Source organism: Papilio xuthus, unplaced genomic scaffold (assembly GCF_000836235.2).
Source record: "Papilio xuthus unplaced genomic scaffold, Pxut_1.1 DF826923.1, whole genome shotgun sequence".
In the NCBI taxonomy this organism is placed as follows: domain Eukaryota; kingdom Metazoa; phylum Arthropoda; class Insecta; order Lepidoptera; family Papilionidae; genus Papilio; species Papilio xuthus.
In genome coordinates, this window is record NW_013531726.1 from 5,489,788 (window position 1) to 5,503,083 (window position 13,296).

Consider the following 13,296-nt stretch of genomic DNA (forward strand, 5'->3'; position numbering starts at 1 on the left):
TTCTGTTCTGTTCTGTTCTGTTCTGTTCTGTTCTGTTCTGTTCTGTTCTGTTCTGTTCTAAAATTCGAATAATTGCGGGGAAAACCCTAAAAACAGCCCTTATCTTTTTCCGATATAAACGGCTGAATGGATATCGCTAAAACTTGGCATAGCAGTAGAACTAGTCTAAAAGAGCACAAAAGTTAATAATTATGTTATTTTTGTTAACGAGCGGACAAAGTCGCGAGCGACAGCTAGTATGCAATAAAAACTAACGTAAAACAAATGGCAACTGTAACACGTAATTCAAGCCGCCTATCGCAAACCGTTACTTCCGAGCTTAAGTAAACTCTCAACTGTAACTATGAACGTCACGATGTGGGAATACGCTCAGGTTTACGTTACACAGAGTGTTTGAATGACACTTTCCGTAATAGGTTTCGTGACTAACGCGGGGACTGTGCGAGAAAGTTCGGTTCTCGGTTGCCTCATGTGGCATTGGGACGCTGTTTTTCACAAAGCATTAATGTTAATGGAGTAAATGCCATGGTGATTTATATCGGTCTATGGTGGTGTTTTTTGGCGCTAGAAAAGTAACATAAAATTATAATATAATTTGAAAAATTCTTTCATCCTTGGGGTATCTGCACTATCACCGGGTGATGTAAGCTATATTTATTATTAGAATTTTAATTCAGCGCGAACGAAGTCACGGGCAATTGCTAGTATAAAATAAGAACCATAAAGTAAGACCTCTATCTCTCCATGCAGTGCTGTAGAAGTTTTCTTTTTTCTTTTGAATTTTTATCAAATTTCGTAGCTATTATATTCCAATAAATATTGGTGATCCGGCATTTACAATTCAAGATTAATAATTAAAAAGAAAATATGTCACATAAAATTTTTTCGTAGTCACGTATTTCGATACTTGCGGAATAAAATAACTCCTTACCTTTTAATAGTGTCTGGTTCATTTAAGTGCTTAGTTGGCGAACGGATTGTGAATTTTCTCCGACATCTTTTCCATTTGGAGGTGCTCCAAATGCTTTTATTGTCGATATCGAAGACCCTCGAGGCCTTAGTTGGATTTAAATGGACCGCACTAGTTCTATTTAAATATTATTTACTCCAGAACTTGTTCGGAAATGGGGAGAATTCGATATCTATTAGAGCTGATACTCTGCGATTTTTGACACTTTTATTGTCCTTGGTAGAAAAATAATAGGTTTGTTTGTTACAGGATATGGCATCATCTCACTGAAGATACCATCGTCTCCGGCTACTCATTGTACGCTTCACACGACTGTTGGTTGTGTGGGCAATGACGAGTGTACGGCGAAGAGTCACAGCGTCATCAGACTTCTGGGACCAGTCAGGGATGTAATTGTGCGACCTGCCAGACATCATTATAGACCTGGAGAAACTAGTAAGTACAATTATAAATTAGAAATAGAAGTGGACGTAATCCGTTTCGTCTGATGAATGTGCGTTCCAGAGGCTTAATTTTAGTGTTCTTTCTCTTCCTACCTTTTTCTGATGAGGTTAGGATGGAAGGAGAAAGTGGTTTTGACGGAGGAGACGCATAAGAAGAGGAAACATTATTTTTGTCTCCGTCTCCCTCCCTCTTTTAAAGGTAGGCAACGCATCTGCAAATTCGACGAATTTACTGTGTGTGCTTTATTACTGCAATTTTGGCAATACGTTGCTATTAAATTAGATGAATATTAGAAAAATTCAGTTGATTCGCAAACATAGGGATGATTTTGACCTCACTCAAAAACACATCGTTGCATGTAAAACATAATCGAAGCGAAGTTTGCGAGCTGGCGCGGTTCGGTATTGTGAACTTGTTCGACTACTGCCAACTTTCCGTTTATTGTTCAAGTTGGAACGTAAACCGGGTGTTAGTCGGTGTAATTAATTACTAAGCAACGGCCCATACATTTCTCTACAAACTGCTCTTGTGACCGTTTACTTACAAATTGACTTTCAAACATCAAGAAGGTATTTTAGGATTACATATAATTTATCGCTTTTATAACTTAAATTTGGATTGAAGTAGAATTGTGTCTTGAAGGAATTGTGATTCTCCATTGTTTTAAGATTTAAAAGAAAAAATATATGACGGTTTGAAATTGTTTTTTTCTTTTATGGCAAAAATATTACAACCAGCTTCGAATCAATTAAAAATAGATTAAAATCATTGCTTATCGAGAAGACTCTATATTCATATGAAGAACTTTATGAGTAATTTTTTTTTGTAAATCATACTCTTTTGACCAGTAATTTAAATATTACCAATAAATTGTATTGTAGTGTATTGGATTATACAAGCTTGTTAAATCTTTAGATGAATGGTTGTGTTGTAAACACGCTATAAAAAGGTATTTTCCAAAACCTAAACTGAGTATCCATTGTTATATTTTCCCTCTCTTGCTATTAATTTTTGCTTGACTTCGTTGTTATTTTACGAGTTTATTTTGTATCTTCGCGATGCTTAAATTTATGCTCCGCGGAAAACATTGCTTAATTGAATCAAAATCATTTGTTTGAAGGCATTTCAAAATGTATCTTAGCTAAGAGTATTAAGGTTCATTTTGTATTAACAACTATTGTATTCATAATTTTCGTATAAATCTGGATGTTTAATGTTTACGTAAATAACGCGAGGTTATTCAAAAGCGATATTGTTTAAAGGTTACTTCATTTGGAATCATTATTTTGAAAGTTAATGATGAATTTCATTTCAATGCAAACACGATTATTAATGATTAGAAACAAAGTAAATTAGGAAAAAAAACATTAGGTACTTGTTTGTTTAATAAAATTTTTACTCAACCAGTGTCGATCGACTTTCGTATAAAGCAACTTGGAATTAAATTAAACATATGTTGTTACAGTTACATTCTGGATACTGGCTTTGGATCACGATCTGCGATTGGTTCGTGGGGAAATTGCTTACGTTGCGCTGAGTGATCCCGCGGGCACCAAGGTCGCTATTTGGGATCAAATGTCGATGGATGAAGGTATGGTATACAAATTTTAAATATGTCATAATAACAACTAAACAAAGCTTAAGAAAACTTAATTACAGAGATTATAAACTTACTAGCTGTTGCCTGCGATTCCGTCCGCGCGCTATTAAATGTAACTTAGTAAGTAGCTTGCGTAATATATGACGAATTTCATCGACATCCGTTGTACAGTTCTGGAGATACAAACATCCATCCATTCATCCATGAATGCATCCAAACTTTCGCATTTATAACATTAGTAAGATTTTAATAGAACAAACGCCTAAATTATTATATATAAACAGAAGAACATCAAATTCTAATCATGGCGGCCATTGTGCTATTTATCAATATATTTTGTTTTTAAATTTATGTGAAGAAAAGTGTTTAACTATGATTTACAAGTTTAAGTGTAAAGATGTCTTTTAAAAATATATTTCGTGTGATAAAATTTAGTCCTTTTCCATCTTTTGTTATCATCTCATTATATGTCGTAGTCAAAGTGTTCGTAATTTAAACAACGTTGTTTTCCTATGTTATCGAGTTGGTAACTTAATCCAGAATGGGATTCTTGTAAACAATATGTACGAGTAATGTTTTTTCTCGCTAAAAGCGTTTTCTTGTCACTGAAACAATGGATCAAGGCTGTACCGGTATCTGACAGATTCAATTTCCGATTACAAATAGTGATGCTCAGCCTTTGTTTGGATTGCGTATTATGTTCCCTTTGCGTTTATTTACGGTTCTTAGGTGATTCCTATTATAGATTAGAGTGGCCCAAAAAGGTTTGTGCAAATATCGGCTATAAAAATATTGAAATGTACAGAATATTTATTATTTAGTTAGACTTCAAACACTATATTAGCTCGTAATTTAAATGCTAAGATTTAATGGTAAACATACATTTAAAAAAAAAATTGATTTGATAGTTTGATAGTCAACCACGCTAGTGCGGGTTGGTTGAATTCTGACATATGTGAAGATTGCATGACGATGTTTTCCTTCACCGTATGAACATAAGAAATATCTACCTATGAAATTCGAAAATAGAATAACACATTGGTAATTGAAGGCGATCGAACCTGGACGTGAAAATTTACGGTACAGTCAAAGCTTTACAACTAAGCTACCAACATTTATATTACTTATGCTATTCAAAAAGTTCAACATTTCTTAAATCAATCATTAAACATTAATTTAAACTAAAACAATAATATGTTCTAAAATCAAACTTTCAAATAACTAGGTATTGGCTAACTTTAAGCAGCAAAACTCAATAAAACTAAAAGTTCATTAGTAACAACCAAGGAGAAATGAACTAGGGCAGTTTAGTGAAACTATTCCAAGTAAATTGTTTCTTGTCACGGACTAAGATGGCTTCTAATTTAGCACTGTGTCGAAGTATTGGGCTGGCTAGACGAATTATGGGGTCGTGTTTGTGAAATAGGATACCCTTGTTACGATATATTTAAAGATAGAAGATTATTTAAGTATTATAATTTCAAATAATATCCCCACATAAAGGACAGAGTTTAATTTTATTTTTTAACATGTGAAATAACGTAGGATTTTATTTTGAAGAGGTGATTTCATTTTCGGTTTCTATCAATAAAGAAAGAAAATCTTTGTATTTAAGTTAAAGTCAGAAAGAAATATAATTTTTTAACGTGCGATAAAAAAAAAACAAAACCGAATGCGGTCTAAAATCCGGTATATTGTGAAAAAAAAAGTTGCGTAAACGTATCATGGATTGAAGCCTTCTATAAAAGCTTTCTCGTGTCATATCCAGTGGAAACCCGTGTCAAATTGTGATAGATTGGATTTGCCTTTACATGGGCGGGTGACTTATTACTGATGGATATATATCCGTTCGTTTTACAAGCTTTGAGTGATTTTAGAATTGGATGTATCAACGTAATAGGTAAGAGTGTCGGTTCTGGGGCTACTCACTTGTAATCTGTAGGTCCCGAGTTCGAATTCCCGAATGTACCAATGTGTTTTTTAATTTTCGATTTACATATGTTCATTTATCTGACGTTTTGACGTTGAAGAAAAACATCGTGGTACAACCTGCACATATCTGTGAAGCAATTCAAAGATATGTGTGAAGTCAACCCACCCGCACTGAGCCATCGTGGTTGAGCAACTTGGGGTAAGCTCCGAGCTCCTCAGTACGGGGACGTATAGTGAGCTGATGATGAACGTAATAACGTCAGACGTAAAAATCAAATCATTTACAATGATCCTAATTTCTGCTTAAATTAACTTCCATAATTATTGCCACTAAACCACTTTAAATTACATTTCCTACCTCGCCATTTATCCTTTAAGCAAGTATTCATTTAGCAATTTTAACTAACAGCGATGGCGTGGCCTTTAAGAGTTGAGCAAATAGGATTTTACTAAGATAGCGCGTACTTTCTTCACTCACAACGTCACTTAACATCAGGTGGCATCATGGTCATGCTCTTGGTTGTCCAATATGTAGAAAAAAAACAGCGAAGTGACATTTAGGCCAACAGACTCTTGCCTTGAAGTTGTATCTAGGCTTCGAATGCTGGTTTTTGGTACAAGTGTTAAAAGTAATTAGGTTAAGAGAAGTTCTCACGCTTGCCTGCCGCGAGCATAGCAAAATGTTTTAGTTGAGTTTCCACTGACCTATGTAGACACAGTGATTTAGTATCAAATTACCAAAAATACGACAATTTTTTTTTAGTATTATGTTTGTAAAAACAAATCGGGCAAATGTTTGCTATAAGGTATCTCCAGAAATGTTACATGGATTTCGACTAAATTTGGTATAGATATAAAACATAGTCTAGAAGAACGCATAAGCTACTAATTAAGTTTATTATTTTAAATTCGCTCGGACGAAGTCACGGGCGATAGCTATAAAGGAACTAATAAAAGCAAACCGGTACGGTCATAAACAGTAGAATGATTACTTACTTGATATACACTAGCATGAAATGACGCATAATTCATAACACGATCATCGGTCATATGTTACCTGTTACAAAGTTAAACTGACTCAACATTCCCTTCACAGGTGTCAGAAAATTAAGTTCCATCATCGCGCCGGGCGCTCGTTCTGGGATATGGCGTGTCGAAGCGAAGTGCGGTGGAGCATCAGCTCGGGTTGATATCAACGTAGGCTCGGGCCCAGGAGGCGCTAGTGCAGCCGCGCCGGCGGCTGAACAACACTACGTAGAATTACGTTTCGCTGACAGCATGCGGCGACGGTACAAGCCTGGCTTGCCTTTTGTTGGAAGGGTAAGTGTATCTTCTTTTGTGGCTAAAGGTACGATTACATAACGACACTATATGCGGTACACTCAGTGAATGCTGCATCTAAAAGAATACGAGTTGTTTTTAGTGTAAAATTTATTGTGACACGGTAAATTGTGTCGCTTCACATATTAACCCTTAATTCGATGGTCCATTGTGACGAACAACTAATACTGTAATAAAAAAAAATACTGAAATAGTTTAGAGAAAATTACGTAAGTATGACTTTACTAAAAAAAAACAGTTTTTTTCCTACAAAAAAATTCGTCGAATTAAGGGTTAACATCGAAAGTTATATCGTATTCTTATCTTCTTTACGTGGTAGGTCTTTGGTGTATTATTTTCATGTTGTGATTGTTGCCTGAATAACAAAGAATACATACGAGTATTTAATGTACATTTTAATATATTTTCGCTTGTTTGACTTTTATTTCTTTCAGAGTTTTACTTGGCATCGAGTTAGTTTGAATTAAATAAGAAATCAATGTAGCAAATCAGTTACTTGTATTTATTATTATGTAGTCTGATAAAGAAAAAAAAAATAGTGAAGTTAATAAACCAATATAAAATTGATACTTTTATTAGTGATCCGTACATCGAAAGGAAAAAAGCGGAACCTTTAGAGGATCACTTTGTTGTCCGTCCATCTGTCTATAAAAACCCTATTTTATTCAGTAATCACAAAATAAAAATTAAACTAAACTAAAACAGTAATAGGAAAATAAAGAAAAATAAAATATCATTAGTCTAACGATAATTTTAAAGCTACAATTTCAAATATTTGCAATTAGTAAAGTTATATTTTTGTAAATTGCTCCACGGGAATATCACGTTTTCTTTTATTAATAGTCCTGCGTTTAAAGCACTGACTATCTACGTGTATGAACGTTAACAAATGATGGTTCGTTAGCTCATACTTCGTTTGCTAAACATTGGAGGGTGTCTCTTTATCCTGACTTAACAATAAATATTTCTTTGTTCGCTTATCATGGATACGACATCAAAATTAGACATTTAAACCAAAAAATGTGGCTAATCTATAAGTGTATTTTTTTAATACTAATCAGTTATTTGGATGATTCTAAAATTATAAGTATTATGCATACTAAAATGTTTTAACGTTTGATTATTTAATTAGGTAAATAGTTGCTAATGTCAAAGATCAAAGACTCCCCGACACTCTTTAATTAAATTACGAATTAAATCACACATCAAAAATTCCCAAATCAGTTAACCTGTTCAAGCTATGTCACAATTGAATAGATAAAAACAAAACCACAAACATAAAAACATACTTAAATATCCGCAAAACAAACTAAATCTATAAATCAGAAAATTATATTAAGTATTGCCATATTTCAATACATGAAACGAATTCGTAATAATACAGCCCTCACATTCCCATATTATACAAATATAATAGTGCTATTTGGACTTCAGAAACTGTTAATAAATTGCGTCATATCCAGATGACGTAACAAACGAGAAGTATTTTGTATGCGGTGGGTATATCCATACTATTCTTACCCATGTCTTGGCAGTGTTACAATATAATAAATTACGGACGCAGCCTAACGAGGAGCTTTTATATCGACGTGATTCTTTCTCCGTTCTGTCCGCAGTGTTTTGAATTAGTATTACAACTGTTTGAGTATTTTCGTTAATATAAATATTATTGATTGTTATCAAAAGTTTTCCTTCGAATAAGAATCACAGGATATATAAAAATAAGGTTTTTTTTTTTATATATCAAAAGGTGGCAAACGAGCGAGCGGCCACCTGAAATTACTGAAATAGCGAAGTGTCCGTTGCCCATAGACTTACGCAATTGCATATGCGTTGCCTACCTTTAACCTACGGAGGAGAAAATGCACAGAAACAAAATATCTTCCATTTCCATGCATCCTCTCATCCGGAAAGTCCACTTCCACTTCCCATCCTTTCCTTATAAAGAAAATGATGGGAAGGGAAAGACGACTAAATTAGGCCTCCGGGACGCACACTCATCAGACGAAACGCGGAATTGCTTCCATTTCACGCCTGTCTTCTGTGTGGTCGTGGTATTTCACCGGGCGAGCCGGGCCGATTCGTGCGAAGATGTTAAAGCGGGCTGCTATCCACTGTTAGGTGATTATTTTAATCTGTGCAACTCGTGAACGTAGTTTCCTTTCCTTGTATCGCAATATTCCTTTTTAAATAACATTTTGATTCGAGTTTGTTACATGTTTAAAAAAACTTAAAGGCATATACGAAAATCAGTGACTAAAATAAAAGAGTACTAAAAGTATACGAGAAATCATGAACAACAAAATGAGAAAATAAGCCATCGAATCCCAACGGATAAAAAAGCTTACTCGCAATTAACATATAAATGTAGGTTACATATTGTAAGGGTCGTGACACACAAAGCGCGAAAACGGGGGCGAACATATTTAATTTTCACTGCCTCGAATTGGGTCCATTGGCTGCACAGATTTTGGACATAAGCCAGATCGTGAATGGCTTTAATAACTTAATCAACCTTTAGTGGACTTCATATTTCTATATTCAATGGTGAGAGTTAGGGTTTCTAAACTTGCTATTATTTGTAGTCAAAATATACGTTTTTTTTTAGTTTCTGAATATTCGTGCAGGTCTTTCCTTGTCTTGATCTGTTTTCTCAAGTTTTTGAAAAAAAAATGTTCCAATTATGTTCATTAAGATAACAATTTCCTGTCTTTGCACTCAATCATATTTTTTTTCCTGACTACGCCGATTTTAAACAACTTAACGTGGGGTTCTGAAACCAAAACTCTGTTTTAAACATGTTATCTCTGCTTTTTCAATAATAATGACAGCGATACAGCAATACAGAGATATTGGTCTCGGAAACCAACAGTTAGAAAATAATTTCAGTGTATTAAACATGTATTTAAATTTGAAAATAAAACACTCTCTTCTGTATAAATGTAACTAGGATATTCCAGAACATATTCATTAATTTCTGAGTATCATTTTTACATGAACTTTTTATATAACCGCAGCAGGATAAGGCTACGAATACTTTATTATACATGGCTTAAAGGCTCTCGGGGGCATCATATCCGATATTAATTGCACTTTAATCATAAAAGGGTTGGCTGGAATTTTATTTCATAAATATTAAAACATTTAATCCTGGTTTTATAAAGTAATCAATTGATTAAAAAAAAATATTACAAACCCATGAAAAACGAAACTAAAAAACATCTACTTTACCTTGTTTATCATTTATTTATTCCCGTTTCACTGTTTTGGATCTAAGCCAAACCACGTTGAATAAAGTTAAAAGCTTTATTAAATCTTAACACTTTATACAATGGCATTTTCGTTTATAACAAACCATAGTTTCGAATACACAATATGTTTAAAAGATGCAGATTAGCGCCATCTATTATCAGAAAAAAACATGAAAAAATCTGTGCGGTTTGGATGTTTTCAATAATTATTTTTTTTCTCTGTTTAGGTGGAAGCAATGAGCACGGAGAAGCGAGTGCGTGTTCGAGTCAAGTTGTACGACGACAAAACTGACATCTACAGTCAAGATATCGACATGTCGACTGGAGAGGGAGGATTCATAGTCCCAACGGTGATGGCTGATGCACCCTATGTCAATCTACAGGTACGTGACATTTAGCTACAAGTGATAAGGTCGAACAAGTTTATCAGACCCTTAAAATACATTTGCAAAACATTCCTGGAATGTTTTACGAGATGTTTCAAAGCGACTACAAGGCTTCGTTTCCTGAAAGAACATGATACTTAAAATGTGTTCTATTAAAAATGATATCTTTGAATTATATTTAAAAGTATATCTAAACTAACAATTCCAATAGTCAAAGATTGACTGAAAGTTTTAAAAAAATATTCGTAGTTACATTTAACACTCCCTGATCCCCATCTTAATCCGAAGTAACCGTAGCTTGGAGTTACGCTTAATATCGGTCGTTCGCGCCTCAAAGCTAATTTACGTTAATCGCGTCATTAATTGGATCCCAAGAAACTTGTGAAACTTCAATACGTCCCCCCTCCAGAACCCCGCGCTCCCCCGGGACAGTAACCATGCTTCTAGCGCCGAATACAAATGTGCAAATTTTAACATCCGTACACTTCCAAAACATTTTAACGTTAATCCGCACGCAGCCCTTGATGTTTGAAGTGTTAAATCCAAACTACAAACTCGAATTTACGTAATAGTTATTTTGTCGAGATAGATTTTAATGCTTATTTTTGTTTGTTGAAAATGGAACAAAAATAATATTCATTTTTAAGCAGTTATGTTCGTATGCAGTTGCTTTATGTTCATGAAAATGGCATGTCAATCCCACTTACATTTAACCGTATTAAAATGGAATAATATAAGAACAAATAATCTTACTATCTTACTAATATTAAAAATGACGAATGTTTAGATGGATGGATGTTTGTTTGAAGGTATCTCCGGAACGTCTGCAAGGATCTCGCTAAAATTTGTCATAGGTATACAACATAGACTGGCATAACACATAGCTCGTAAATAAGTTTTTTTTTATACCACGCAGACGGAGTCGCGGGCGACAGCTAGTTACAAAATAAAATAAATTTAAGCACTTTGTATATTCTTAGTTAGAAGGCGTTCAATAATTTTTGTGGCTGTATTAGGGTTAATGCTGAAAAAAAAGTTCCTACAAAGTTGAATCCTTAAAATTTTTATTCCCATCATCGTAATGTCACTTGGGAGAAGCAATTACCGTGTAGAGGGCGCTGTAACATCAGAAAATATCGCCCTCGTTTTTCCAATTGCCAATTTGGCTAAAGTACATTTCACACTTTTCATAAGTAAATTATAAAACAAAATTTCGAAAATTAAGAATAACATGATTCTTTATAGACATAATATAATTTTAAAATATTAATTACTTAATCATATTTGTTTTGGAACTATTATAGATTGAGGAAAGAAACAAAAGTCGAAACAGCCAAAAATACTATAATAGTTTTGAGAGCGCCTTCGAAAAGAATTATTGCATTTGAACTATTATTCAGAAACGTCTATCTCTAATGTTATTACTTCATAATTAAAAGAATTTTAGTAAGTTTAATTTAATTTTTTAATACAGTACACATAACAATATTAGTAAAGTCGAATAAAACGCAATATTAATTTAACTTTCGAAGATTACGAAAACAAAATCAATTACATTAAAGTTGCTTATTTAAGGTAGTTTTCGAATTATACAGATGAAGTTATTAGCCAAATTGATTGCTCCTCTAGCCCTCTAAGCAAAGTTGAAATCAATCCATTTACTTGATTTGCAGTCTGCGGTCAGACTTGCAGATCATTAATTAAAGTTTAGAAGAGTGGTCTGTGCTTGTTATCGAATTGTAACTTTGGTTTGAAATGTATTCATTAGTAAAATAGCTTTAATATGCAAAACGGCTTTAATAGAAATCGTACCTATATATTGTTAGGAAGAAAATCCGAAACTATGCCAGTGTATTGTCGCAACACTAGCCTTACTAAAATGTCGACGTTTATGTCCCCTCACTATTCATTCTGACACTGGACTTTGTAACGAAAGCACGTCATTCGTGCCATATTATTCTAACTAATAATGTCTTAAAATATTTATAGTAAATTTATTTGTCAATTAAGTGAAAAAATTAACGCCTAATTGTCCTTAGTCTTAATAAATGTTTGGTCCGAAAATTATCAATTTAACTTTTAGGTACACTTTCTTACTAATAATATAAATGCGAATGTTTAGATGTACAGATGGATGTTTGTTAGAAGGTATCTCCAAACGGCTGCGTGGAAGTGAAATTTGGCATACTATGAAAAAACAAATATACTACTAATTAAGTTTTTAAATTCTGCGCGGACTGAGTCGAGGGCCACAGATACTTTTTAATATTTAGCAAAATAGGTGATGGCTAGTTTTTTTTTTATAACGGAAGCAAACGAGCGGCGGGGACACCGAGGTGATCAACGCCACCCATGGATATTTGCAACACCACTAAAAATTCTTTTTTAACATTTAAATATGCTTATAGTGATTTTAATCCATTTCCAAGTAATAATATCCAAAGCTATATCTCTAAACTGTAACTTGATTATAACAATGCAATACAGATTTTCCTCGCAGAACTGCAACTATTATACTTTATTGGCTTTTAAAGTTTTCAACTGCGTACTAACTCGTTTTAATAAAGTTATAGAGTCAGCAGTCCTTTGGTGTCCTCGTTCTCTTTAGTTACAGTACGATGATAAAGATTCTAATTTACCTGATAAATAAAAATAAAACATTGCAATTTAAATAAAGAACTGTATAAAAATTGTTACTTTATTACTGCAGTTTTTTTTACTACACTAGTGGTCGCACACGAGTTCTAGCGTAAATAAAAAAAAATAAGTTGCCTATATGTTATTCCAGACTATGTTCTACGAATACGTCAAATTTCACCGCGATCCTGCTGTTCTGGAGATACCTTCTCACAAACATCCATCCATCTAAACTTTCATATTTTTAATATTAGTAAGATTGTCAAGTAATACACACACACACGCACACACACACACACACTTTGATATTTATATACCGAAGCGTGATTTATTTCCTGCTACTTTATATATTCATTATATACCGTAGAACTAACACGATTGATTCAATTTTGATTAAATTACTCGGGTTCGGCACTGACGTGGAGATTAACAAAATTAGCTCATCGAGTCCGTCCGGTTAACTTCAAGCGATAGCTATCGGATAACTTACACAGACATAGTATAGAACTAAGCATGAAGAACATAATCTAGTGTGTAGTGAATACTAAATATAATAAATCACGTAGCATGAGAAAGTGTAATATATTGAATTTGTTTAATTCATTCATTCGACGTTCATATTAATGTACATGACTATTTGCTCGCCTTACTTATGAATTAGAAAAAAGCAATTTACAATTAAAAAGTTTAACTACATGTATGTGCATGTAAAATATATATGTATGTTTGTATGCG

At 33.6% G+C, this 13,296-nt stretch overlaps 1 protein-coding gene across 1 annotated transcript in view; it reads left to right on the forward strand.

The window, feature by feature from the left end:
• The first annotated feature begins 4,366 nt into the window (after positions 1-4,366).
• The window catches only part of LOC106122342 (C3 and PZP-like alpha-2-macroglobulin domain-containing protein 8), a 45,451-nt gene continuing 36,521 nt past the window's right edge, over positions 4,367-13,296 (forward strand). Inside the window, exons 1-3 of the mRNA XM_013318282.1 lie at positions 4,367-4,427; positions 6,043-6,266; positions 9,766-9,921. Of these exons, the coding sequence (XP_013173736.1) occupies positions 4,367-4,427; positions 6,043-6,266; positions 9,766-9,921 (441 nt within the window). The remainder of the gene's footprint in view (positions 4,428-6,042; positions 6,267-9,765; positions 9,922-13,296) is intronic.